Genomic DNA, 26,930 nt, shown 5'->3' on the forward strand with positions numbered 1-26,930 from the left:
AGGGTTAAATCTGTTTTATGTCCTCAGTATTGCCTGGGATTGTCTAACTTAAATTCTGGCAAACCAATCTTTCATAATAACATTTCATTCTTCCACATCTCTCATATCCTTGTTCCTACTGTACCTGTTTTTCAACTTCATGGACACCCTCAGACTTTTGGGTTCTCCCCCACGCCCCTTATAGCTCCCTTCTTGATCTTACTTATTTTCTTACTTAGGTTAAGCTTTGTGGTCCATCACATAAAGTAATACTTTTGCTAGCAGTTTCAACTTATTCCTTCCACTGTACTTGTTCAGATCTCCAGCTCAACTAATTTCTTACAAATTAATTATGCTGCATAATGATTTAAACCATAGCAACTTTTTTTTTTAACTACCCCAGATCTTTACCATTGTTTTATTATGTTTGCTTTTCACATTTGTCCATCCCTCTATTGATCCATTAATCTACCTTATTCTTTGTATTTCAAAGTAAATTAGAGACAACAGTTATTGCCCTCACAAATATTTTATCAGGTCTTTCACTAACTAGAATTCAACATTTGTCTACAGTTTTTTCTTTCAGTTTAAAACTTTACAAGGAAATGCACAAATCTAAAGATATCTGAGTTTTGACAAGTGCCTGCACCTGAGTAAGCCAAATCCTCAGAAAGATGTAGAACATCATCATTACCATTACCTCATGCCCTCATGCTCCTTGATGGTCAATCCTTGTCTATACCATCCTCTGGAAGAAACTACTGTTTAACATCCTTCCAAAGTATCAATAATTACTTTGTCTATTCTAGAACTTCATACAAATGGAGTCATACAATATGTACTTGTTGTGTAACTCTTCTTTTGCTCAGGTTGAGATTGCCCTTCTTTGCTCTATTTTCAAGACTCATTAATATGTTCTTGTGTTCATCAGTAGTGCTTTTTCTTGCTGAGTAGTCTTCCATTGTATAAATATACTGTATTTTGCTTATCCATTTTCCTATTGATAGACATTTTAAACCATAGCAACTCTATTTGCTCTTTGTCTTTGGTCAGTTTCCAATTTGGTCAACAAGAAAATTTCTGTTCATTCTCCTCAGCACTTATGCCAAATCTATGTCACTCATTTCAAACCCATATTTCACCTTTATTCTGTATTTGACCCGTATTCCCCTCAACCTTAGCCTGTCCTCCTTTCCTGAAAATCCATTAGGCCATTTTGCGTGAACTGTTGTGGTCTGCTACATCTCAGACCAGTCCTTTTCAATTTATTTTCTTGCATCCTCTTCCTCTTTCTGGTGTTTCTTAGAGTTCTGTTCCTGTTTTTTTTGATTCTGCATGCTTTCCCTGGATAATCCCATCTCACTGATTTTAATTCTTATTCATATGCTGATGGATCCTAAGTCTAAGTCTGTAGCCTTGGCGTCTTTCTGCTAAGTTCCAAATCTGCATATCCAGCAGCCACTGGTAACCTGAATTTGTCTCAAATACCTCAATTTTAACATGTCGAAAATTGATTTTACTCCTTGCTCATTTTTTTTTTTTATTCCTTGAAGGCATAGTCCTCCTTCATTGACCTAAGCTCCCACATCCAGTCAGTTATAAATTCTGTTGCTTTTATCTAAATAATTTCATAGCTGTCTCATTCTCACTGCCTTATCTGGTTTTAGTTATGGCTCAACTGATATCTCTGCTCTCATTTGTGCCCAGCTCAAGTGTCTTCCACACTCCTTCTAGTCATCTTTCTAATTACTTGGTGAGGGCTATATGAATATATTTATTCAACTATATGAGGGCTATATGATAAATTTATTCAATTTATCATCAATTCAGCAAATATTAATTGGATGTCTTCTGTGTGCTAGACACTATTCTAGATAGCGAAGGTGAGTAGTGAACAAAACGTAGTCTCTGTTCTTATGGAGCTAAAATTCTAGTTGTGGTGGTAGTAGTAGGAGATAAATAAATAGATAATGTCAGATGGTCATGAATGTTAATAAGAAAGAATAGAGTTAGGTGATAGTGATACAATATGGGAAAGCAGAAGGACTCTATTTTCTATGGAGATGTTGAGGAAGTCCTTTTCAATAAGGAGGCAGTGAGACAGGAATCTGAATGAAATGAGAGAACAGGTTATATAGATATCTAGGGAAGAACAGTCCAGGCAGAAGAAGCAGAGCAACAAGTGCAAAGGCTCTGAAGTGGAAGCATGCTGGTATATTCACAGGACACCAAAGAGGCTGGAGCCAAGTGAGTAAGGGAGAAGAGAAGGAAATAAGATCAGAAAAGGACTGGGGGTGGGTCTTTAGAGCTCTCTTACGGAATTTGGATTTGACTGAGTGAGAAGGGAAGCCATTAGAATTTTGAGCAGAAGAGACATGATCATGAACACAGGAGTGACATGTCTTTACAGGCTCACTCTGGCTCTTGTGTGGAGTTGGAGATAAACTGGAAACCACTCCAGAAGTCCAGGGATGAGGTACTAATGGCTCAGACTGGGTGGCCGCAGTAGATGAAATGGAAAGTGGTCAGATTCTGGAAACATCGCAAAGTAGAATGACAGGAAGTGCTGGTAGGTTGTGAGGTGGATATGAGGGAGAAGGGATTTCAAGGAGGACTGTAAGGTTTTTGGCCTGAGCGACTAGAAGAATGGGATTACCATTTGTGGAAATGGAGAAACTAAGGAGTGGAAATCAAGAGTTTGGTTTTGGGAGGGTTAAAGAGTGAGGGGTGTGTATATGGTGAATTGGCAGTTGGATATACAGATACAGCCATTGATATATTTATATCAATGTTTATACATACATACATACACACACATGCACATATATTTCTGGAATGTGCTTACCTCTCTAAACCTTATCTCCTGTCACAATTCATGCACTCCTAATGCTCCAGCAATGCTAAACACACCCTGTTCAAACCTCCGTGCCTTTGTTCCCGTTTCTTGCTAGAATACTGATTGCCATACTGCCAATACTGGCAAATACTGATTCAGAGATCCTGTGTTGAGGGTCTTACTCTATGAAGTCTTTCATAACCTCTTCCCCTGAAATAATTAATCCTTCTTTATATCATTTTTATATTTTATATAAGTTTTGATTGCTTCATATATCACACTGCTGTATTTTGTGTTGTGTTTACAAGTTTTTGCCTCCTTTTGGACTCAAGGATAGAGATCCTGGGTTTTGGGGTCTTTTTCTGTTAAAGCCCTGGCATACTGTAGAATTCCAGTAAATGCCTGCATGCAGTAAGTTTCTGTCATTTGGCTTTATAATCCAAGCCCTGTGAAGAAAATGGTTTGTATTAGAAAATAAAAGATTAATCAGCTTCAGTGTAAGGTTATACATATATATGGCAAACTTAATATCAGTGATAGTTTCTTGGAAACTATTTGATGCATATAACTGCTAAATATCTAGTTGGTGGGGAGTCTGAAGGCTTAGAAACTGATGCTGGCAGGAAAATTGAAGATGCAGGAAGTTCATGAGAATAGTACTCTCAATAGTGTATGTCTGCAGCACAGCCCTGTTTTTTCTGTACTATGGTTATGACGCTTTCTCAAGTCTGGAAAATTGTCAAAATGCAGATTTCTTTGGCCCTAACACAGGCATACTGAAATAAGATTTGAGGTGGTGAGGACCAAGAATTTGTATTTTAAAATGACCTTAAGTTTTTCTCATGCACGTCAGTGCTTGAGAATAACTGGAATAGAGAATGCAGTGGATTGGAGAGACATTAGTAGTGGTAGGAAAGAACTAGTTGACATTAGAGACCTTAGGAGGACTTTAATTAACCAATATGGTAAGCAGAGAGTGAATTTTAAATGGGAAGAAAAGATCTAAAACTAAGCCACTTGTAAGGATTTTTAGTGCTAATCTAACTCAAAACACTTTGGGCCATGCAATTAGGGAAGATTTTTAACACTTATTTTTAAGAAAGTTCTATTTGAGTCTAGGGTAAATTGAGGACTATATTGTAATTAAACTTTAGAAAGAAGTAACTTTTAGCTACTATTCTGTTGGAGCTTTTTTTTAATGTATATTTATTATATATATATATTTTTTTTTTAATTTATATTTTGAAATCTTACTCTAAACTGTGTGTCCTAAATAAATAGTATGTAAATACACTATTTATTGATGGCTATGCCTGACTACTTTAATAAAGAGTAATCTTTTTGAAGCCAAAACAAAATTAAGTATAAATTTTTCATTTTTTTTTGTCAGCTGTGTAAAATCTAGTTTTATGACCCACAAACAAAATATGACCATTTGCATTATTTCTTCCACTTAATTGTAATGTGCTCCAAGGACATAAGAATACACCACAGGTGCTAAATTTGGAAATCCAGATCATTAGGTTCCCAATAAGTAAAAATGGTTCTCGTCTTGTATTTTTAGGTTCCCAGATTGTGATGAGCCGTATCCTCGACTTGTGGATCTGAATTTAGCTGGAGATCCTACTGAAGGAGCCCCAGTGGCAGTGCAGAGGGACTATGGTTTTTGGTGTCCCCGAGAGTTGAAAATTGATCCTGATCTTGGCTATTCTTTTTTGCACGTGCGTGATTGTTCACCTCCTTGTCCAAATATGTACTTTAGGAGAGAAGAACTTTCATTTGCTCGATATTTCATAGGATTGATTTCAATCATTTGCCTCTCTGCCACATTATTTACTTTTTTAACTTTTTTGATTGATGTCACAAGATTCCGTTATCCTGAAAGACCTATTATATTTTATGCAGTCTGCTACATGATGGTATCGTTAATTTTCTTTATTGGGTTTTTGCTTGAGGACCGAGTAGCCTGCAATGCATCTAGCCCTGCACAATATAAGGCTTCCACAGTGACACAAGGATCTCATAATAAAGCCTGTACCATGCTTTTTATGGTACTCTATTTTTTTACTATGGCTGGCAGCGTTTGGTGGGTAATTCTTACCATCACGTGGTTCTTGGCAGCTGTGCCAAAGTGGGGTAGTGAAGCTATTGAGAAGAAGGCATTGCTATTTCACGCCAGCGCGTGGGGCATCCCTGGAACTCTAACTATCATCCTTTTAGCGATGAATAAAATTGAAGGTGACAATATCAGTGGCGTGTGTTTTGTTGGCCTCTACGATGTTGATTCATTGAGGTATTTTGTTCTTGCACCCCTCTGCCTGTATGTGGTAGTTGGGGTTTCACTTCTCTTAGCCGGCATCATATCCCTAAACAGAGTTCGAATTGAGATTCCATTAGAAAAGGAGAACCAAGATAAACTGGTGAAGTTTATGATCCGGATTGGTGTTTTCAGCATTCTTTATCTTGTACCACTCTTGGTTGTAATTGGATGCTACTTTTATGAGCAAGCTTACCGTGGCATCTGGGAAACAACATGGATACAAGAACGCTGCAGAGAATATCACATTCCATGTCCATATCAGGTAAGGGAAACCTTGTTCTAAATTTCAGAATATGTGACAGTGAAAAGAGCTAATCTTAGCTAATTGTTTTTTTGTTGTTGTTATTTTGTTTTTTTTTTAACTCTTCATGAACGACCTGTACATTAAAATTTTAAAGTGAAGATAATGAACAAATTTACTGTAGTAAGAATGTCATACACATGTTTCTATAAACATTTTCCTTTTAAAAGATGACTTTTACAAGTCCAAGCTGTGGGCTTTTAAGCACTTTACTTCTGTTATCCCAAAATAGTTGCTTGTTGATTATTTAGAAGTCTGCAGGTTTGAGGGGAAGTTGTTGATTAAAAGGCAGTGTCTTTCTGTGGAAATTTTACTGATATTCAGAATAAGGATTGTTTTAACAGTTTTGCAAAAAAAAAAAAATAGGACACAGTTGTACAAACAAGTTCATCTCTTAAATAGTCTTGGTTTTTCTTTTTGGCATACTGAAGTGTTTTACCTTTGAGTTTAAAGAGATCAAATAATCATAGAATCATAGAATTTTAGATCTAGAGAGGACTTTAGAGATCATTTATTCAGGTTCCCTCTATAATTTAGAGTTCTTAAACATCTGTCTCATTTGAGGCTTAGAATTACTAAGTGACTTGTTCACCCTCCGCTTGGATTTAGTTCTAGGAGAGGAGTGGAACAAGGAAAGCAGTTTAGAGGGATTGATGCTAAGTATTTATCTCTCTCATCTTAAAACCTCTCTAGAACCTATGCTCCTAGCTATTACCCTCTCTTCTTTCTTTTAAGACAAGTTTTCTTGAAAGAATTGCCTCCACTTGGTGTCTCATGTTCGTTGTGCTCCAGCTTCCCTGTTCTCAAAGTGCACCAGCCACCCTTTCATCTCCCCCAACCCTTACGTTTCTCTAATACCTTTTAAATACCTTTATTAGAGTACTTATGCATTATAGATAACTTACGTTTACTTGTCTCTTTTCCCTACTAGACAGTGAACTCTTTGAAAGCAAGAACTTCTTTTTCATATTTTTTGAAAGCACGTTCTGTAGGTTAGTAGATGATGGCATTGAGAATGTGAATGTGTAGATTGAGAAGCAAAGACTTTTTAAAAATAAATTTATTTATTTCATTTATTTATTTTTGGCTGTGTTGGGTCTTTGTTGCTGCACGCGCGCCTTCTGTTGTGGCAAGCGAGGGCTACTCTTCGTTGCAGTGCACAGGCTTCTCATTGTGGTGGCTTCTTTTGTTGCGGAGCACGGGCTCTAGGCTCGTGGGCTGAGTACTTGTGGCTTGCAGGCTCTAGACCCGCAGGCTCAGTAGTTGTGGCGCACGGGCTTAGTTGCTTCATGGCATGTGGGATCTCCCTGGACCAGGGTTCAAACCCGTGTCCCCTGCGTTGGTGGGCAGATTCTTAACCACTGCACCACCAGGGAAGTTTGAAAAGACTTTTTTTTTTAAATACATATATTATTTTTATAAATTTATTTGTTTTCATTTTTGGCTGTGTTGGGTCTTCTTTGCTGTGCGTGGGCTTTCTCTAGTTGTGGCGAGCGGGGGCCACTCTTCGTTGTGGTGCGTGGGCTTCTCATTGTCATGGCTTCTCCTGTCACGGAGAGCACGGGCTCTAGACACACGGGCTTCAGTAGTTGTGGCACGTGGGCTCAGTAGTTGTGGCTCGTAGGCTCTACAGCACAAGCTCAGTAGTTGTGGTGCATGGGCTTAGTTGCTCTGTGGCATGTGGGATCTTCGCGGACCAGGGCTCGAACCCGTGTCCCCTGCATTGGCAGGCGGATTCTTAACCACTGCACCACCAGGGAAGCCCCAACCTATCCAAATTCTTACAGTAAGTGCTAGAGCTGGGGTGTGAATTGTATTTCTGATTCCAGAGACTACTAACCACCTACCTGATCATGTCAAATGTGAAATCTTCCATTTTATTTCCTCTACTGAATCACAAACATTCTGTCAGTGACTTTTTAAGCTGTGTTAAGGTCATTGAGTTCATTAATATTGTAAGTTCGCTGAAGAAAGAGCTAAGAAGTTTGTCTTAAAGTAGAACATTAAGAAAATAATAAAATACACTCAGGTTTCTTCAGACAATATGACTTCTGACAATAAGTCTGAATAGGAGCATCAACAATTAAAGTCTGAACCAGTAAAATCTGGAAAGAACACACTCTTTGAGGCATCACAGGTCTTACATACTCTTTGGGAAGATCTCCAAAGAGTCCTCCAGTTCAAAAATTATTATGAATTGGAACCAGCACAATAAGGAGCTAGGGCTCGTCAAACAGAGTCAATTAGGTGGATGAGACGGGAAAAGTAACTGAAGTGTGTTTGCTAACGGTGGCGGAAGTTGAGACTTGGGCCAGCTGGGAAGTTGAGAAAGGGAGCCAGAACTCCCTTGCTAGCCTAAATCATCAGAGTCATAGGCTGAAGTCTTTGCAGGTTAGTTGTACCTACTGGCAATCAGCTGGAACAAATTCTTTCTCCAGGATTCCCACTGACTGATTAACCAAATAGCTCACAAAATAAAGACACCAAATACATGAGAAAACAAGCCACTATAACTGAGAGTCATTGGATATAGCAACATCAAACTTAGAACTGTAGATACTGAAATTGTCAAAACTGAGTAATAGATAAGTGTGTAACATTTATGGAAATAACAGATACAGTCACAAAGATTACAGATCTACAAGAAACTACTTGGAATAGAAGACTTTTAAAAACTTAAGCATCTAGAAAGATAATTTTTGAAATATACTCAATTGATGAATTTCTGAAATATAAAACAGCAGTTTAGACTGCTGTTTGAAGAGAAATTTAATGAACTAGTAGTAGGTGAAAATAAAGGTATCCAGAATGCAGTAAGAGAGACAAGGAAAATATGAAAGTGATGTTAAGAGAAATGGAGGACAGAATGAGAAGGCCTAATAGGAATATAATTAGAGTCCCAGGAGGGAGTTCCAGGAGGAGGGAATTGAGAAAATGTAGGAGAGACAATATTTCAAGAGATAATGGCTGCAAATATTCCACAACTGCTAAACCTGTGCATTCACAGACCAAGGAGGTTCTATATACCACTAGCAGGATAAATAAAAAGAAATCCACACTTCAGTGAAACTGTAGAATGCCAAAGATAGGAATCTTGAAAACAGTCTCAAAAAAGGACAGATCATCTAAAAAAGACCAACAGGTAGAATGACAACAGAGTCCTTAACAATAACAGTGAAAGCCAGAAGACGATATGTTATCTTTTAAATGTTGAGATAAAAAAACTTTTCAGGGACTTCCCTGGTGGCTTAGTGGATAAGACCCCACACTCCCAATGCAGGGGGCCTGGGTTCGATCCCTGGTCAGGGGACTAGATCCCACATGCATGCCGCAACTAAGGAACCTGCCTGCCGCAACTAAGACCTGGTGCAACCAAATAAATAAATATTTAAACAAAAACAAACTTTTCAACCAGAATTTTGTACCTTGTAAAACTGTTGTGGTAGACCTGGGGATGCATTGCCAGATGCCCTTTAAAGAAAGGCATGCTGCTCAGCTGCAGGGAGTGGGGTCAGCAGACACCCTTCAGGTGCAGAGAGCTGCTTTATCTGAGGTCAGGCCATATCTGGGGTGGCCTGCAACCAGCGATTGTTAGGTGGGCTAAGAAGGCCTGGCCATTGGCCCAGCATGGGACCCTCTGAAGGTCCTTATTCACTCCACAACTCCTTACCAGTTTGGCAAAAGGCTTTTCTGAGAATGCACAGCAGGTCATTTTCTTCTGCCCAATCCTGCTTCCACTCTTTCCTTCACAGATACTGTTCCCTAATAAAGATCTTGCACTGCAAACTTCATCTTTGCATGTTCTGGAAAACTCAAATTTGTTCTCAAAAACAAAGATGTAATAAAGCCATTTACATATAAACAAAATGAGTTTACCACCAAAAGACTTGTACTAAAAGAACTTCTAAAGGTTATATTTCAAGAAGAATGAAAATGATCTCATAGATAGTACGAGATGCAAGAAGGAATGATGAGGAAATAAAGTTGTGAACATATATATACAGCTAAACAAATATTGTTTCTATAAAATACCAGTAACAATGTGTAATTTGGAAATACATCTAAAATCCTGTAGAAAAAAAAATACAGCAAAATGTATATATAGACCAAAATTGGGTTAATGCTATAATCAGCTGCATCAGATATCAATTGATGATCTAGAACAACTGACAGATGCCCTCCCCACCCCCCTTTTATTACTCTTCTCATAGGCCTCTTGTTCTTTATGGTTTTTTAAAATTCTGATTCTGTTTTTTAATTTAATTTTTTGAATAGGTGACTTGTAATGTTTATAATGTTAAAAATATATATTGTGAAGCATTATTCCTACTCTTTTTCCTCATATTCTCAATTTTTGCCCCCTCTCCATCTCTACCAGTAACCACCATATATGGTTTCTTGTATTTCCAGAGTTTGTTTTTCCATAAGGTTGTTTTGAGAAGTAAGTCACAGTATACTTAAAAGAGCCCAGGGCTTCCCTGGTGGCGCAGTGGTTGAGAGTCCGCCTGCTGATGCAGGGGACACGGGTTTGTGCCCCAGTCCCAGAAGATCCCACATGCCGCGGAGCAGCTGGGCCCGTGAGCCATGGCCACTGAGCCTGCGTGTCCAGAGCCTGTGCTCCGCAACGGGAGAGGCCACAGCAGTGAGAGGCCCGCGTCCCGCAAAAAAAAAAAAAATTAGAAAGTTTGGTTGTGCCTGTATTTCCTAAGATGCAAATTGTTTTATTATTTCAAGTATTGTTGAATGTGAGATTAGTTTTTTCTTTTTTTTTTGATTCAGGTATAATTGACATATAACATATTAGTTACAGGTATACAACGTAATGATTCAATATTTGTACTTAACAGATGTAAGATTTGCAAATATTTTCTCCCATTCAGGAGGTTGCCTTTTCATTTTGTTGGTAGTTTCCTTTGCTGTGCAGAAGCTTTTTAGTCTGATGTAATCCCACTTGTTTATTTTTGCTTTTGTTACCTTTGCTTTTCGTGTCAGATCCAAAAAATCATTACTGAGACTGATGTCAAGGAGCTTGCCACCTATGTTTTCTTCTTGGAGTTTTATGGTTTCACCTCTTATGTTCAAGTCTTTAATCCATTTTGAGTTTATTTTTGTGTATGGTGTAAGATAGTGGTCCAGTTTCATTCTTTTGCATGTGGTTGTCCAGTTTTCCCAACACCATTTATTAAAGAGACTGTTCTTTCCCCATTGTGTATTCTTGGCTCCTTTATCAGAAATTAATTGACCATATATGCACTGGTTTATTTTTGGAGTCTATTCTGTTCAATTGATCTATGTGTCTGTTTTTGTGCCAGTACCATATTGTTTGATTAGTGTAGCTTGTAATACAGTTTGAAATCAGACAGCATGAATGATGCCTCCAGCTTTGTTCTTCTTTCTCAGGATTGCTTTGGCTGTTTGGGTCTTTCGTGGTCCCATACACATTTTAGGATTTGTTCTATTTCTGTGAAAAATGCCATTGGAATTTTGATAGGATTGCTCTGAATCTGTAGATTGCTTTGGGCAATATGGATATTTTAACAATATTAATTTTTCCAATCTATAAGAATGAAATATCTTTCCATTTATTTGTCTTCAAATTTTTTTCTTTAATATCTTATTTTCTTGTTGTAAATCATGAGATTACAGGACAATTTTGTGGAGTTTCAAAGAACTCATTTCTGAACATGGTCTGTCCCCTAAATTTTCCGGGCTGAGGAAGTTGATCTCTTTTTTTTTTTTTTGCGGTACCCGGGCCTCTCACTGTTGTGGCCTCTCCCGGTACGGAGCACAGGCTCCGGACGCGCAGGCTCAGTGGCCATGGCTCACGGGCCCAGCCGCTCCGCGGCACGTGGGATCTTCCCAGACTGGGGCACGAACCCGTGTCCCCTGCATCAGCAGGCGGACTCTCAACCACTGCGCCACCAGGGAAGCCCGGAAGTTGATCTTTTGTTGTAATGCTTAGGAAAGTCTAAGCCATGTTTTCTGTTTCATTATTCTATACTTAATAACAAACTAATTTTTAAAATTTTTACTTGTTACTCTTCAGTCATATATAGAAGAGAGAATGGAACTTTTCAATATGATTTACCTTTAATTTGATTTGGTTTGAGGAAAAACAATAGTTTATTACTTTAATCCAAAAAAAAAAGGTTATGCTTTTCACAGATGAATGAGCATCATTATCCTTTGAATTCTGATTAAGAGTTTTCTGTGTGCATCAAGATTAAGCATAAATTCTACAGAGTTTTAAATTATTTGTTTCCCAGTTATTGCATCCATTATTGTAAAGTATGTGTGCAGAATAATGTTCCATTTTCTAGCTATTTCTAGTTCTTAAGATTAAAGTGACATAAGAGTAATGATCATTTTTTCCCTCAGTATAATTAGGATGAAAGTTCAAGATGTTGTCCTTTGCTTAATCAAATGTAACTTCTGAAGAAGTAGAATTTTCTGTTTCATAATGTCATCAAAGCATAGGAATAGAATTGAGACAACTATGATTTCTGTGTTCATTTTAAGTTCTTGAGTGAATTTTGGCTTTAAGCCTTTTCTTACCTAATTTGTGAGTTTTCCATGAGGTTAATTAAATAATAGACACAATATATCCAGATGTCATGATAAATCTTTGAGATGTTAATATTCTATGGTTATTCTTCTGAGTATATATGCTCTGTACCAATTCCTTTCTAATCAGACACGCTCTCCTTTATTTCCTGTCCATTTACTGAAGCCATTTTCTCATCTTCCCTGACTAGTCTGTCACTTGGAAAGTTGTGTGTCCCTTAAATAATGGGATAAAAATTTGTTCTTTAATCATTAAATTTTATTTTTTATTTATCTAAAAGTTGACATCACCCAGAATTTTACAGCAGTCATTGGTAAAGTTAATTAGGATCTAAATTGTTTACCTTTCCTCATTGCCATTAGCCATTCTTGAATTTAGAAGAAAGCATTCTTTTAAGGTAGTCTTTGTGTTTGGAAAAGAAAATGAGATTATTTGCAAAATATTTGAAATGTGGAGTTTGTTTTATCATTTTCTCTATTGATTGAAGGAAAGCTTGGGAATTGAAATACCAGCTTACTGTACATATTTTTCACAGGGTTACAAATAAATCAGTGGGCCAAGGATGGCAGAAGATAAACTTAGAAGTAAAAGGAAGGAAGATAGATTGATAAAGATCTAGTTAAAGGGGTGAATTACTAATTAGTTCTCTACCCTACCTAGTGCCAATTTAATTTCAAAATTATTGCCTCTCTGAAAGGAACAAAGTATTTTGAAATTATAGGAGCCTTGACTTCCTTTTTTTGTTGTTGTTGTTTTTTGGCGGTATGCGGGCCTCTCACTGTTGTGGCCTCTCCCGTTGCGGAGCACAGGCTCCGGACGTGCAGGCTCAGCGGCCATGGCTCATGGGCCCAGCCGCTCCGCGGCATGTGGAATCTTCCCGGACTGGGGCACGAACCCGTGTTCCCTGCATCGGCAGGCAGACTCTCAACCACTGCGCCACCAGGGAAGCCCTTGACTTCCTTTTTGTCCTTTATTTTTAAAAGGTATTATAACTGTTTCGGACATACAGGTATTATATGTATTTTTGTATGTCATATACATGTATATTATAAAGAATAATACATTGAACAATAGATTTATCACTCATTTAATAAAACAATAACAAAACACCAGGTCCCCCTCCCTGATTGAATCTCCCTTCTAAACTATCATTATCCAGGATTCGGTGTTATTGTGTATTTACTTATATATTTACTCATTTATATATTTACCTAAACAATATATTAGTTGAAGTATTTAAAAACTTTACAGTGTCAAAACTGTATGTATTTTTGCAGCTTGCTTTTGTCATTCATTCTTTTTGTGAGATTTATCTATGGTAATATGTACAGTATGTGTTGATTTGCTGTCTTTGCTGTTCAGTATTCTGTTGTATGAATATATCACATTTGTTTATCTCTTTTACTCTTAATGGATATTTAGGTTGCACATTGTTTTTACTCTATTATAAATAATACTGCTGTGAATATTGCACATCCATGTGAGTTTCTCTAGAATGTATAACTCATAATGGAACTGTTGGATCTTGTGAATCTTCAGCATTACCAGATGTTGCTAAATTGTTTTCCAAAGTCGTCCCAATTTAGAACCTCATATGAAAGTACAATGAGTTCTCATTGTTCTACATCCTCACCATCACATTGATACCAATTGTCAGACTTTTAAATTTTTGTCAATCTTATTGGCAGTCCTCTTTGCTATTTTAATTTGTATTTCCCTGATTACTAGTGAGATTGAACTTCTTTTCTTATATAACTTACAATAAGTTAAATAACTTATTAGCTATTTAGATTTCCTCTTCTGTGAATTGCTTGTATATACACACATATATTCTGGATTATAATTTCTTAGTCAGTTTTATGCATTACAGCTATCATCTAACTTTGGTTTTTCATTGTTTTAATGGTGTCCTTTGATGTGCAGAAGTTTAAAATTTTAATATATATATATTCTTTTTCTTTTTTTTTAAATTGTGTCTTATTTAAGAAATCTCTACCCAAAGGTTGTAAATGATATTCTCCTTTGGGACTTCCCTGGTGGCACAGTGGTTAAGAATCCACCTGCCAATGCAGGGGACACAGGTTTGATCCCTGGTCTGGGAAGATCCCACATGCCACAGAGCAGTTAACTAAGCCTGTGCGCCACAACTACTGAGCCCATGTACCGCAGCTACTGAAGCCCCCACCCCTAGAGCCCGTGCTCCACAACAAGAGAAGCCACCGCAATGAGAAGCCCACGCACGGCAACGAAGAGTAGCCCCCGCTTACTGCAACTAGAGAAAATCGGCGTGCAGCAATGAAGACCCAATACAGCCAAATAAATAAATAAAAATAAATAAATTTTAAAAAATAGATGGTGGGTTAGCTTACCTTGTTAAAAAAAATTCTTTGTTTTAACAGTTTTAAAGTTTTGCTTCTTCTCAGATTTGGATTTTTAGTCTATAGAATTTATTTTCAGATCTGGAGTGAGGAGGCAATATCATTTTTAAAATATGTAGATGTCTAGTTAGCACTATTTATTGACTAGTCCATCCTTTCTCCACTGATCTGTAATGCTGCCTCTGTCAGACAGTATCAAGTTTCCATCTATGAAACTTATTTTGCTGTTTCACGGTCTGTTTTCTATCCTTGTCTTGATCTTCTGTCATTGTCTTAATTACTGTAGGTCTTAATTCTGATAGGTCTTTATATCTGATAAGGTGAGTATGTGAGTTTTCAAAGCAGAATAACAGTAAAGGCCGATAAAGCCTATGTAGTGTATGTAATAAGGGCACAAAATTTGGAATCCAAAGACCTCCATTCCAGAACTGTTATCACTTATCAACATGACAGATTCTGCATGAGCCCGATCAATAGCTTGTTTTTTTAAGGTTTTTTTTTGAGTTACGCGGGCCTCTCACCACTGTGGCCTCTCCCGTTGCGGAGCACAGGTTCCGGATGCGCAGCCTCAGCGGCCATGGCTCACGGGCCCAGCCGCTCCGCAGCATGTGGGATCTTCCCAGGCCAGGGCACGAACCCGTGTCCCCTGCATCGGCAGGCGGACTCTCAACCACTGCGCCACCAGGGAAACCCAATAGTTTATTTTTATGTGGGCTTTAGATGACCACAGCCTCAATATAAGACAGCATTTTGTAATGAAAATTTTTTTTAATGAAAACAAATCTAATACAATATGTGTCTCCATTAGTAAAGGATAGATTCCACTTGATAGGGAAAGAAGCCAGGCAGGGACTCTGCCGACGTGATTCAAAGCCAGAGTCTCAGAAACAATAATTGGGGCATCACAATAACCGTAAATATGCCCTTGGTGGTTTTCTTCTTCTGCAAGGCTTTTTTTTTAATTAAAAAGAATTTAAGCCCCAGGGTCTTTGGTGGATTATGGATCTAAATTGGGAAAACAAAATACAGGAAAATATTTTCCATGTTGTGATCGAATAAAGTCATATTGCAAAATTCTGTTGGTTAAAATTAGAGTGGTGGTGGGCTTCCCTGGTGGCGCAGTGGTTGAGGGTCCGCCTGCCGAGGCAGGGGACACGGGTTCATGCCCCGGTCCGGGAGGATCCCACATGCCGCAGAGCGGCTGGGCCCATGAGCCATGGCCATTGAGCCTGCGCGTCCGGAGCCTGTGCTCCGCAACGGGAGAGGCCACGGCAGTGAGAGGCCCACATACCGCAAAAAAAATAATAATAAATAAATAAATAAAATTAGAGTGGTGTTAGTGAAGATCCGTTGTTCAGAAGATAGTGAATATAGGCTGTTCACAGCTAGCCTGGCTGTTGTAGAAAAAGGACAGTGATCAAGTAAGTGGATGCTGATTGTCTCCTTTCTCTGCCTGGGATTCTCCTTCATTTCCCAGTAAATGGAGCAAAAAAATATATCAGATGAGTTTTTTCAATTGTTAAGGTGGTATTTTTTTAATTTAATTTTTATTTTATATTGAAGTATAGTTGATTTATAATGTTGTGTTAGTTTCAGGTGAATAGCAAAGTGATTCAGTTATGCATATACATATATCCATTCTTTTCCAGATTCTTTTCCCATATAGGTTATCACAGAATATTGAGTAGAGTTCCCTGTGCTATACAGTAGGTCCTTGTTGATTATTTTTTATATAGTAGCATGTATATGTTAATCCCAAGCTCCCAATTTATCCCTCTTTCCCACCTTTCCCCTTTGGTAACCATGTTTATTTTCAAAGTCTATGAATCTGTTTCTGTTTTGTAAATAAGTTCATTTGTATCGTATTTTTAGATTCCACATATAAGTGATATCATGTGATACTTGTCTTTCTCTGACTTACTTCAGTTAGTATAATAATCTCTAGGTTCATCCATGTTGCTGCAAATGGCATTATTTTGCTCTTTTTTATGGCTGAGTAATATTCCATTGTATATATGTACCACTTCTTCTTTATCCATTCCTCTGTCAATGGACATTTAGGTTGCTTCCATGTCTTGGCTATTTTAAACAGTGCTGCAATGAACATTAGGGTGCATGTATCTTTTTGAATTTTGATTTTCCCCAGATATATGCTCAGGAGTGGGATTGCTGGATCATATGGTAGTTCTATTTTTAGTTTTTAAGGAACTTCCATACTGTTCTCCATAGTGGCTGTACCAATTTACATTCCCACCAAGAGTGTAGGAGGGTTCCCTTTTCTCCACACCCTCTCCAGCTTTTGTTGTCTGTAGACTTTTTGATGATGGCCATTCTCACTGGTGTGAGGTAATACCTCATTGTAGTTTTGATTTGCATTTCTGTAATAATTAGTGATGTTGAGCATCTTTTCATGTGCAAGGTGGTATATTTTAACATCAATAGGAATATAGTATTTTCAAAGGACAGTTACAAAAGAATACTTTGAAGTTTTTCATTTGTCCATATTAATTATACAAGGAACTAAGATATTTAGTGGATTCCGCGCCCCCCCCCCAAAAAAAGGTCTGTAGGCATTCAGTTCATTATAGGGATATTTTAAAATAAAAACTGAATGTTGTATTCCTTTTCCTTTAACTTTTTCTTTAGTGGGTTTTGCCTTTCTAGCTAGTACATGTTCTGTTTTACATACTAACTGCCTGCATTTTTGTGTGTTCCCTGTGTGACTTACAACCAGATAATAATGCATTCTCCTTCCTCTTTCTTTTTCCTCATTTATAAGGCAAAACTCCTTTCCTTATAGCAATAACTTGCATTCTTCCCCAGTATCTTGGCCTTCTGGCTCCAACACTCTTTACCAATAGCACATTCACAAAATAGGTGTTGCTTGAGTTGATTTCTCACTGTATCCTTATCATGGCAGGTACTGACTTGTCTTCCCTGGGAGTTTGGCTTTGAACCTTATAATACAAAATGTTCCATGTTGCAACCCTCTGTCCTCCAATTCTCCTCTGTACTGTCTTGCCTAATTGACCGTTTTGGTTGTTGCTGTTATTACTGATTTTGTTTTTAGCACTCCTTCCCTGTAATTCAAGCATTTCTGTTATGTGGACAGTATTTCTAATTTATGAAAGACAATACAATGCAGTTTAAAAGCACTGTAGAAGTTACAAGATGCGGTTTTCCCCTAGGCTCTCTTTTTCTCCCCTCCTCCTTTTCTGGGAAAACTTATCCAGTCCCATATTTTAGATTATATAGCTCAACTTTGTTTCTGAGCTCCAGACATATATCTATTTATATGACATTTCCAACTTAACATGTCTAAAATAGAATTCTTTATTTTTCTCCTTAAACCTGCTCCCTGCATCCTATCCCCTGTTCTTTCCATTCAGTAAATGGTATTATCACTCACAAGTTGCTCAGACTCATATTTGGAGCCATCTTTGAGCCTCCCTTTCTCACATACCTCATCACACTCAATCCATCAATTTATCACCACCTCCACTTCTACCTTAGTCCAAGCTATCTGATACTTCCACAGTGGCCTTCCAGTTCATCTTCTTGCTTCTATTCTTGTTCCTTTACAATTTTTTTCCAACACAGTAGCCAGGGCGATCTTTTAAAAACATAAATGAGATTTTGTTGCACCTTCAAACAAAACTCTCCAGTATTGGGCTTCCTATTACTCTTAGAATAAAACCCAAAATTCTTAATGTTGCCTACAGGGCCATATGTAATTTGGCCCCTTCCTACTTCCTTGACTTATTTTCTGCTGTTCTCCTCCTTGCATCCTCGGCTCTAGTCACGCTGGTTTCCATGTTATTGTTCTTCAGAGACAACAAATTTGTTCTCTCAGGATTATTGTTACTGCTGTTCCTTCTTGAAATACTCTTACTGCACAGTATAGTTCAAATCACTGCTTAATTGTTAAGTCCTTGGAGAAGCCTTTCTAACCACTTTGATACATGCCCCATCTACCATACTGCATCCCAAATGCTATTCCCTACCCTGCTTTAGTTCTGAGTTTATTACTACCTGAAATTAAAAGATTTATTTTCTTGTTTATTGACAACATTCCATCGTCACCCTGCCCCCATCCCTCCCTGGAATGTAAACTCTAAAGGGCAGGGAATTTTCTGACTCATTTATAGTTACATCTCTTTACCAGGACATTGTAGGCACTAGGTATTTAAGTGACTAAATTAATTAGCTGCGTGACCTTGAGCAAATCAGTTCACTTCCCTAGACTTTGATTCCACGTATATAAAACAAAGGGATTTGACTGTATCTATAAGATCTCTGAAGAAGAGTGTTTTAGACTACAGATGATCAGTCATCTGGAATTGAAGGCAACGCCAAAGTTTCTTTAAGTTCAGGCCCCCTATTTAATATATAGAGGTCACATTGCTCTGGCCAGTGCTCTTTTCACATCACACAATACCTCTAATTCAGTGCTCAACTCTGATTAAATCTCCCTCTATACTTTGATTACAACTTTACTAGCTTTAATTTTTAGATTCTTGACCTTGTTCCTTTTCATTATATTGTTTCTGTAAGCCACATCTTTACATTTACAAATAATTGTTTTTCTTCATTCATTGTTTTATCACTATGCATTGAATATAAGCAGATGTGATTTGAAGAATGCTTCTCAATGGTCACATTCTTCCCCCTACCTCCCTCCACTTTTTCTTTTTTAATATATACTTGTTTATTTATTTGGCTGCACTGGGTCTTTAGTTGGCGGCATGCGGGATCTAGTTCCCTGACCAGGGATCAAACCCCGGTCCCCTGCATTGGGAACCTGGAGTCTTAACCGCTAGACCACTGGGGAATTCCCCCTCCCTCAACTTTTATAGGAACTTTTTCTTTTTTTGTGAGTCAAAAAAATGTTTACAATAAAAAAATGTATATAGTCATGTTCACATGTACATCTTAGCTAGTACTGCAGGTTTTTAAATCATGGAAAAGGAAAATAACTTTTGTAGTAAAATTGGACATAATAAAAACTAGTCTTTAATTTCCCTAGAAAATTTTTCAAGATTAATAGGATGAATGACTTTGCCTATTCCAACCCCTTAATTTTCAGATGGGGAAATTTAAGTATATAGCGGCATAGGAAACACTAGGATAAACAAAGATAAACAGTTCCTTTAGCACTTCTCAGAGCCTTTAATATTATATGAATGTACATGTGAATCTCCAGGAGGGGGTTATAATATCCAAGTTTTATTTTACCACAGACTATCTTATTATGGATTACCTTTTAGTATCTTCTGGGACAGTAGTGCTTCATGTAGTACCACATGTTTGAGCATTTATAAGGTGTCGAGCACAGTTCTAAGTACTTTACATGTTTTAACCCATTTTACATACTATATGTATTCTTTCTTAACACTGTGTGAAAATCTATCTTTAAGAAGCAGTGTGCCAAAGCAGAGAATGGAAGAAATAGCAAGAAGGTATGTGTGTGTGTGTCAATGCAGAATATAAGTCCTGTGTGTTGATTCATTTACAGTTAATTCATCATGTTTTCTATCTAGTTGATTATTGATCTGTTTATATAGCTTACTTTAAATATTTGTGATATTCACTGTGTACTGTGTATTAAATATCAATATAATTTTTTGATAGTTTTAGGGTGATTCATCTGCAGAACATTTATTGATATCTACTAATCCAAATTTACATTGTATCATAAGCTTTTGGCATTCTGTTAATATGATAAAAGTTTTCCTGGTTAAATATGTTTTATAAATGTTGATGATATATATATATGGTTTTCTCCACTTTAAAAAATTTCAAAATATCAGGAAAAGTTATTGTAAAAACATGCTCAGAGGAAAAACACAGTTCCCCGTCACTATTTACATTTTCCTGTATATTTTTGTATCATTTTGGTAGCTACTGTTTACATATGCACCCCACCCCTTGCCTCCAGCCAGTGAACCACACTTCTTGCTCTTGTGTGGTCCCTTTCCTTGAATTGGCTGGCCCTGTGACTTGCTTTTGATTAGTAGAATGCAGCAGAAGTGATTCTGCATGACCTTGAGACTAAGTCATAAAAAGACTTTGGCTTTTGCCAGGTCTGTTGCAATGCTTGCTCTGGGAGAAACCAGCCTCTAGTAAGAAGTCAGACTGCTCTTAAACCACAAGATGTATGGACTCCCAATCTAGTCATATATGGAAAGGCTACATGAAGGGAAGGAGGGACAGAGAGAGATCCCTAACCAGCTCCCACCTTTCCAGCAATGCTAGTTAAGATGCCAGACATTTGAGTGAAGAAGTCATCTTTATATGTATGTCCAGCTCTGTCTTACATTCGGATGATTCTAGCCCCAGCTGCCATCTGACTGCAACTACATGTGAGAACCCAAGTGAAAGTCACCCAGCTGAGCCCAGTCAACTCACAGAACTGTTAGAGATAATAAATTTTTGTTTTAAGCCATTAAATCCATTTTGGTGTGGTTTCTTACACAGCAGTAGATGACCAGAACAATGCATGGTGGTATGTAACAAAACACACCAAAAAGTCATATATGATATATGTATAAATAATATGTTGTGTTATGGATATTATGTATAATCTTAAAATAAAAATGTGATTATATTTGATACAGTAGTCTACACCTAGTAGCATACTAGGGCTGGCTCACAAGAGACAGTTGAGCACATTTCTACATGACGTCACATTCAGTGATATCACTTTGGTAGCTTGAAATAGCCATGGTTGGTGTATTTATACCACAGAAAGTGGCAGATGCTACAAACCAGGGCTTCCCTTCATCTAGAAAGCTACCAATGTGTGCTGGTAAATGTTTAACAAACATTTACCAGCACACCACTGTCTGTTACTTCCTTTTTCCACTTTACATTATCATTTCTGAATGGCTACTTATTTGGTTATTTGGATGCACCATATTTTATTTAAGTAATCCCCTATTATTAATCTATTATTTCTTTAGGGTGTATTTCTTGAAATAGAATTTCTGGATTAAATGGTATATACATTTAAACTTTTGATAAGTATTATAAGATTATGTGCCAGAAAGATTATACCAAGGTATATTCCCCCTCCCCAACAATGAAGGTATTTCCTCATATGCCATCCAACTCTTATTTTTGTATTTGGAATGCTCATACTTAAAAAAAAAATTAAGTTCTCTGTACTTTTTTGATTCTTAAAATTTTTAAAAAGATAATATATTCATGTGGTTTAAAACCCCAAAGTTACATAAATATATGGGAAAAGGTCTCCCCTCTGTTTATACCTGTATTTCCCAGTTTCCCAGTACCCTTTTCAAGGGTAACTTGAATGTTACAAGGAATTTGTGTATCATTTCAGACATGTTTATGTATATAAAAGCAAGTAGATTCTTTTTCTTCTTATTTATTTATTATACAGCAGGTTCTTATTCTATTTTATACATATTAGTGTATATGTCAATCCCAATCTCCCAATTCATCCCAACACCATCATTGCCGCCCTCCCTCCCTTTCCCCCTTTGGTGTCCATACATTTGTTCTCTACCTCTGTGTCTGTTTCTTTTTTTTCTCTTTTTTATTTAAACATCTTTATTGGAGTATAATTGCTTTACAATGTTGTGTTAGTTTCTGCTGTACAACAAAGTGGATCAGCTATATGCATACATATATCCCCATATCCCCTCCCTCTTGTGTCTCCCTCCCACCTTCCTTATCCCACCCCTCTAGGTGGTCACAAATCACTGAGCTGATCTCCCTGTGCTATGTGGCTGCTTCCCACTAGCTATCTATTTTACATTTGGTAGTGTATATATGTCAGTGCTACACTCTCACTTCGTCTCAGCTTACCCTTCCCCCTCCCCGCACCCTCAAGTCCATTCTCTATGTCTGCGTTTTTATTCCTATCCTGCCCCTGGGTTTGTCAGAACCATTTTTTTTTTTTTTAGATTCCATATATATGTGTAAGCATACAGTATTTGTTTTTCTCTTTCTGACTGACTTCACTCTGTATGACAGACTTTAGGTCCGTCCACTTCACTACAAATAGTTCAATTTCATTTCTTTTTATGGCTGAGTAATATTCCATTGTATATATGTGCCACATCTTCTTTATCCATTCATCCGATGATGGACACGTAGGTTGTTTCCATCTCCGAGCTATTGTAAATAGAGCTGCAATGAACATTTTGGTACATGACTCTTTTTGAATTTCGGTTTTCTCAGGGTATATGCCCAGTAGTAGGATTGCTGGGTCATATGGTAGTTCTATTTGTAGCTTTTTAAGGAACCTCCATATGATTACTTTTACAGCTTCTAGATTTTGTGTCATACCTAAAAAGTCATTCTCCACCCCAAGTATATAAGTGCTTTTATCTTGAACTTAATGGCTTTTTTGTTGTTAATTTCTTTTTTACATTTGAATTTTTGATCTACTTGAAATTCATCTTGGTATGAGATATGGTATGGCTTCAGTGTTATTTTTTTCTAGATGCTTATCTAGAATCCATTTGTTGAATAATTCATCTTTTTCTGAATGGTTTGAAATATCACATAAAATAAATACTAAAACTGTTTGCCCCTGCCCCAGTATAACACAATTTTATTAAAGCTTAATCTATTTCTCTTTCAGCATTTTCCTGTTAAGCCTTGCTTGTTTGTTTTTCTGTATGAAATTTAGTATCATCCTGTTTAATTCAGATAACTATGTTGGTATTTTTATTGGAATTGTGTTCAAATTTATGACTAAATCAAGATTTGCATTTTTATGATAGTGATTCTTTCTAGCAAAGAACATTTTAAAGGAAATATGTTTTAAAGCTTCTTCAAATACATCACTCATTTTTCTTATTAAATGTATTCCTAGGTGTTTTATCTCTTTTGTTACTATGGTTGTATTCGTTTGCTAGGGCTACCATAACAAGGTTCCACAGACTGGGTGGCTTAAACAACAGAAATTTATTTTCTCACAGTTTTGGAGACTGGAAGTCTAAGATCAAGGTTCCAGCATAGTCCATTTCCTCTGTTGCCTTTCTTCTTGGCTTGCGGGGGGGCCACTCTCTTAGTATTTCCTCACATGGTTTTTTCTGGTGGTCTTTTTCCTCATATGATCTTTTCTCACATGGTGCATCCCTGGTATCTATGTTTCCAAATTTCCGCTTCTTATAAGGACATCAATCAGATTGGTTTAGGGCTCACCCATATAACCTCATTTAACCTTAATTACCTCTTTAAAGGCTCTATCTCTAATAAATCACATTCTGAGGTACGGGAGTTAGGTTTTCAACATGTGAATTTTAGGAGGACCCATAACAGTGGCAAATGAAGACTTTTCTTTCTTTTACCTACTAACATATATATATGATGGTATATATGTATATATGATTTCTGTATTTTACTTTTTACCTAGTGACCTTGCTTATGATATATAATAGTTTTTACTTTATTCTTAGCTTTTTCAGGAATAAAATTATTATTATTTATAAATAATAATAATTTTATCTCCCTCTTTGTAGTTTTTATACCCTTAATTTATTTCTTTTGTTTAATTGCAGTCTGTTAGAACTGTTGAAACAAGGTTAAGAGTGGTGGTGGTGACCTAAATGGAAAGGAAATCCAAAAAAGGGGATATGTGTATACATATGGCTGACTGACTGCTGTGCATTAGAAACTAATACAACATTGTAAAGCAACTATACTCCAACAAAAATTTTAAAAAAGAAAAAAAAAATAAGCTCACCAGAAAAAAACGAAAGAGTGGTGGTGGTAAATACTGTTCTTGTATTCCTGACTTTAATGCAAATATTTAGTGCCTTTGGTGTTCCCTTTAAGCATGATAGAATTATTTTGTCAACTCAAGGGCTTATTCATCATCTGTATGTATTTTATTACAGTATTTAAAAGCCAAGAATAGATTCTTAATTTTATCAAATGCCTTTTTGGCATACGTGAAAATGATTATATATATTTTCCTGTTGATCCAACAATGTGTTGAATTTATAAATCAGTTTCCTAATATTGAACTGTCTTTGCATTTCTATATTTGGTCATGACTTATTCTTTGAATTTGCTGTTGAATTCTGTTTGCATACAAGTTCATAAATGAGACATATATAGATTTATTGCTTTATAGAGTATGTTGAGTTAGGTGCAGTGTTCTTGCTTCTGGAATCAGTTTTTTTTTTTGTTTTTTTGTTTTTTTTTTTCCGGTACGCAGACCTCTCACTGTTGTGGCCTCTCCCGTTGCGGAGCAACAGGCTCCGGATGCGCAGGCTCAGTGGCCATGGCTCACGGGCCTAGCCGCTCCGCGGCATGTGGGATCTTCCCGGACCAGGCACGAACCCGTGTCCCCTGCATCGGCAGGCGGACTCTCAACCACTGCGCCACCAGGGAAGCCCTGGAATCAGTTTTTTAAATATTTTTCTGTCATTTGTTTTCATTAATTTTTAAGTTTATTGAAATGTAATTGAGCAAAGTAATCTCTTAAGATTATTTTAGTTTTGTTCTCTTTGTAATTTTTTACTTATTATCATTTCTCTGTGTGTGTGTGCGTATATATGTGTGTGTGTATTTGCTGTTTTCGTCCCTTTGTTGTTTTGATCAGGCTAGAGAATTTTTTTTCAAATATTGAAGTTTGGGGTTTATTAATTTGTTTTTTGGTCTTGAAATTACTTAATTTCTTCTTTTATCTTCATTACTTCCTTCCATTTCTTTTTACTTTATTGATGGATAACACAGTTAATATTCTTAGTTAACTATTAGTCTATTAATTTGACTTACGGTTTATTGTTCTGCAGAAGTTTTAAGTTTTTAATAAAACTGTCCATCTTTTCCTTTTTTAACTTCTTTATTTCATATTACTCTTTAAAAAGGGCCTTCTGCACCCCCCATTATAAAAATGTTCTTAATTCTTTTCATACTTCTATAATTTGCTTTTATCTCTCTAGATTTTATTTTTCTTTATTGTGCGAGGTGGCATCTAAATTGTTTTGTTTCCAGGTAGACTGCCAGCCATTTCAACGTCACTTATTAAATAGTCTATCTTTTCCCCATTTATTTGAAATACTTTTATCATATACTTAACTTTCCATGTTCTGTGAAAAATCCTACTGATCTTTTTGGATTGCATCAACTTTATAGGATTAATTTGGGGGATAATTGAATTGACATCTTTAAATCATTGAATATTTCCATATAGAAATATGGAGTATTTAATCCATTTACTTCAGTTTTTTTCTATGTCCTTTGATAGCGTTTTATTATTTTCTTTTTCTTTCTTGTTAGGTTTTTTCCTAGGTGTTTTATAGTTTTTGTTGATATTATAAATGAAATTGTTTTCATTATGTTTCTTTTCTGGTTATTGGTGGTATATAGGAAAACATTCAGTTTTTGCATATTAATCTTGTCCAACTTAGTTACTGAATCCTTTGATTGTTTCTCTTTGTTTTTCAGTTTCTCTTGGATTTTCTGGATAGTCTTTTTGTCTCTTTGTTCCCAGTTATTATACTAGTGTGTTTTGTTTTGTTTTTTCTTTCTTTTAAGGGTATCTTATTAAATTGACTAGTCTTATTCTCTGTAGCTCCAGAGGGAAGAACTAGGACAGAAGGGCAGAATGGCTAGAGCTGTTTGAACATGGAAGAGACAACTTTGTATTTTATCATAACCACTGTACTGATTATATACATAGAACAACTAAATTAAAAGCAAATTAATTTGTTAGGTAAAGAGTAAGACTAGATGACTTCTAAGTCTACATGATAAGTTGAAAGTAGAGAGAGAATTAAGGAGTGACTTTAAGAACACCTATATAGAGGGTAGTGGGGGATGAAAGGGTAGTAGAGCAGGAGTAGGAGGTCAAGAAGAAAGGGTAATAATGCCTGATTAGGAGATTAAACCCGACTATGCAGTATCGTAGAAACTGGGAAATGAAAGTTTTGTAAAGTCTGAGATGATCATCAATAACTGATACTATGTAGAGGTGTTTAAAAAAAAAGCAAGCCAACAAGAAGCCATTGTATTTGTTAATGAGAAGGTTATTTGTGATCTGCTTTAGTGATTCTTTTTTTTAAATTTTTAATTATTTTTTTTATTGAAGTATAGTTGATTTACAATGTTGTGTTAGTTTCTGCTGTACATCAAAGTGAGTCAGTTATACATATATCCAGCTCTTTTTCAGTTTCTGTTCCCATATAGGTCATTACAGAGTGTTGAATAGAGTTCCCTGTGCTATACGGTAGGTTTTTTTTTTTTTTTTTTTTTTTGCCGTACGCGGGCCTCTCACTGTTGTGGCCTCTCCCGTTGCGGAGCACAGGCTCCAGACGTGCAGACTCAGCGGCCATGGCTCACAGGCCCAGCCGCTCCACAGCATGTGGGATCTTCATATCCCCTGCATCGGCAGGCGGACTCTCAACCATTGCGCCACCAGGGAAGCCCAGTAGGTTCTTATTAGTTATCTATTTTACATATAGTAGTGTGTAGATGTCAATCCCAGTCTCCCAATTTATCCTTCCCCCCCATTTCCCCCTTGGTAACCATAAGTTTGTTTTCTACATCTGTGACTCAATTTCTGTTTT

The 26,930-nt window shown here is 36.8% G+C and overlaps 1 protein-coding gene across 1 annotated transcript in view; it reads left to right on the plus strand.

Moving 5' to 3' along the window:
- The window catches only part of FZD3 (frizzled class receptor 3), an 85,309-nt gene that overhangs the window by 31,914 nt on the left and 26,465 nt on the right, over positions 1–26,930 (plus strand). Inside the window, exon 4 of the mRNA XM_060015236.1 lies at positions 4,380–5,397. Coding sequence (XP_059871219.1) covers positions 4,380–5,397 — 1,018 coding nt within the window. The remainder of the gene's footprint in view (positions 1–4,379; positions 5,398–26,930) is intronic.

The sequence above is a fragment of the Delphinus delphis genome, chromosome 6, assembly GCF_949987515.2.
Source record: "Delphinus delphis chromosome 6, mDelDel1.2, whole genome shotgun sequence".
Classification (NCBI taxonomy): Eukaryota; Metazoa; Chordata; class Mammalia; order Artiodactyla; family Delphinidae; genus Delphinus; species Delphinus delphis.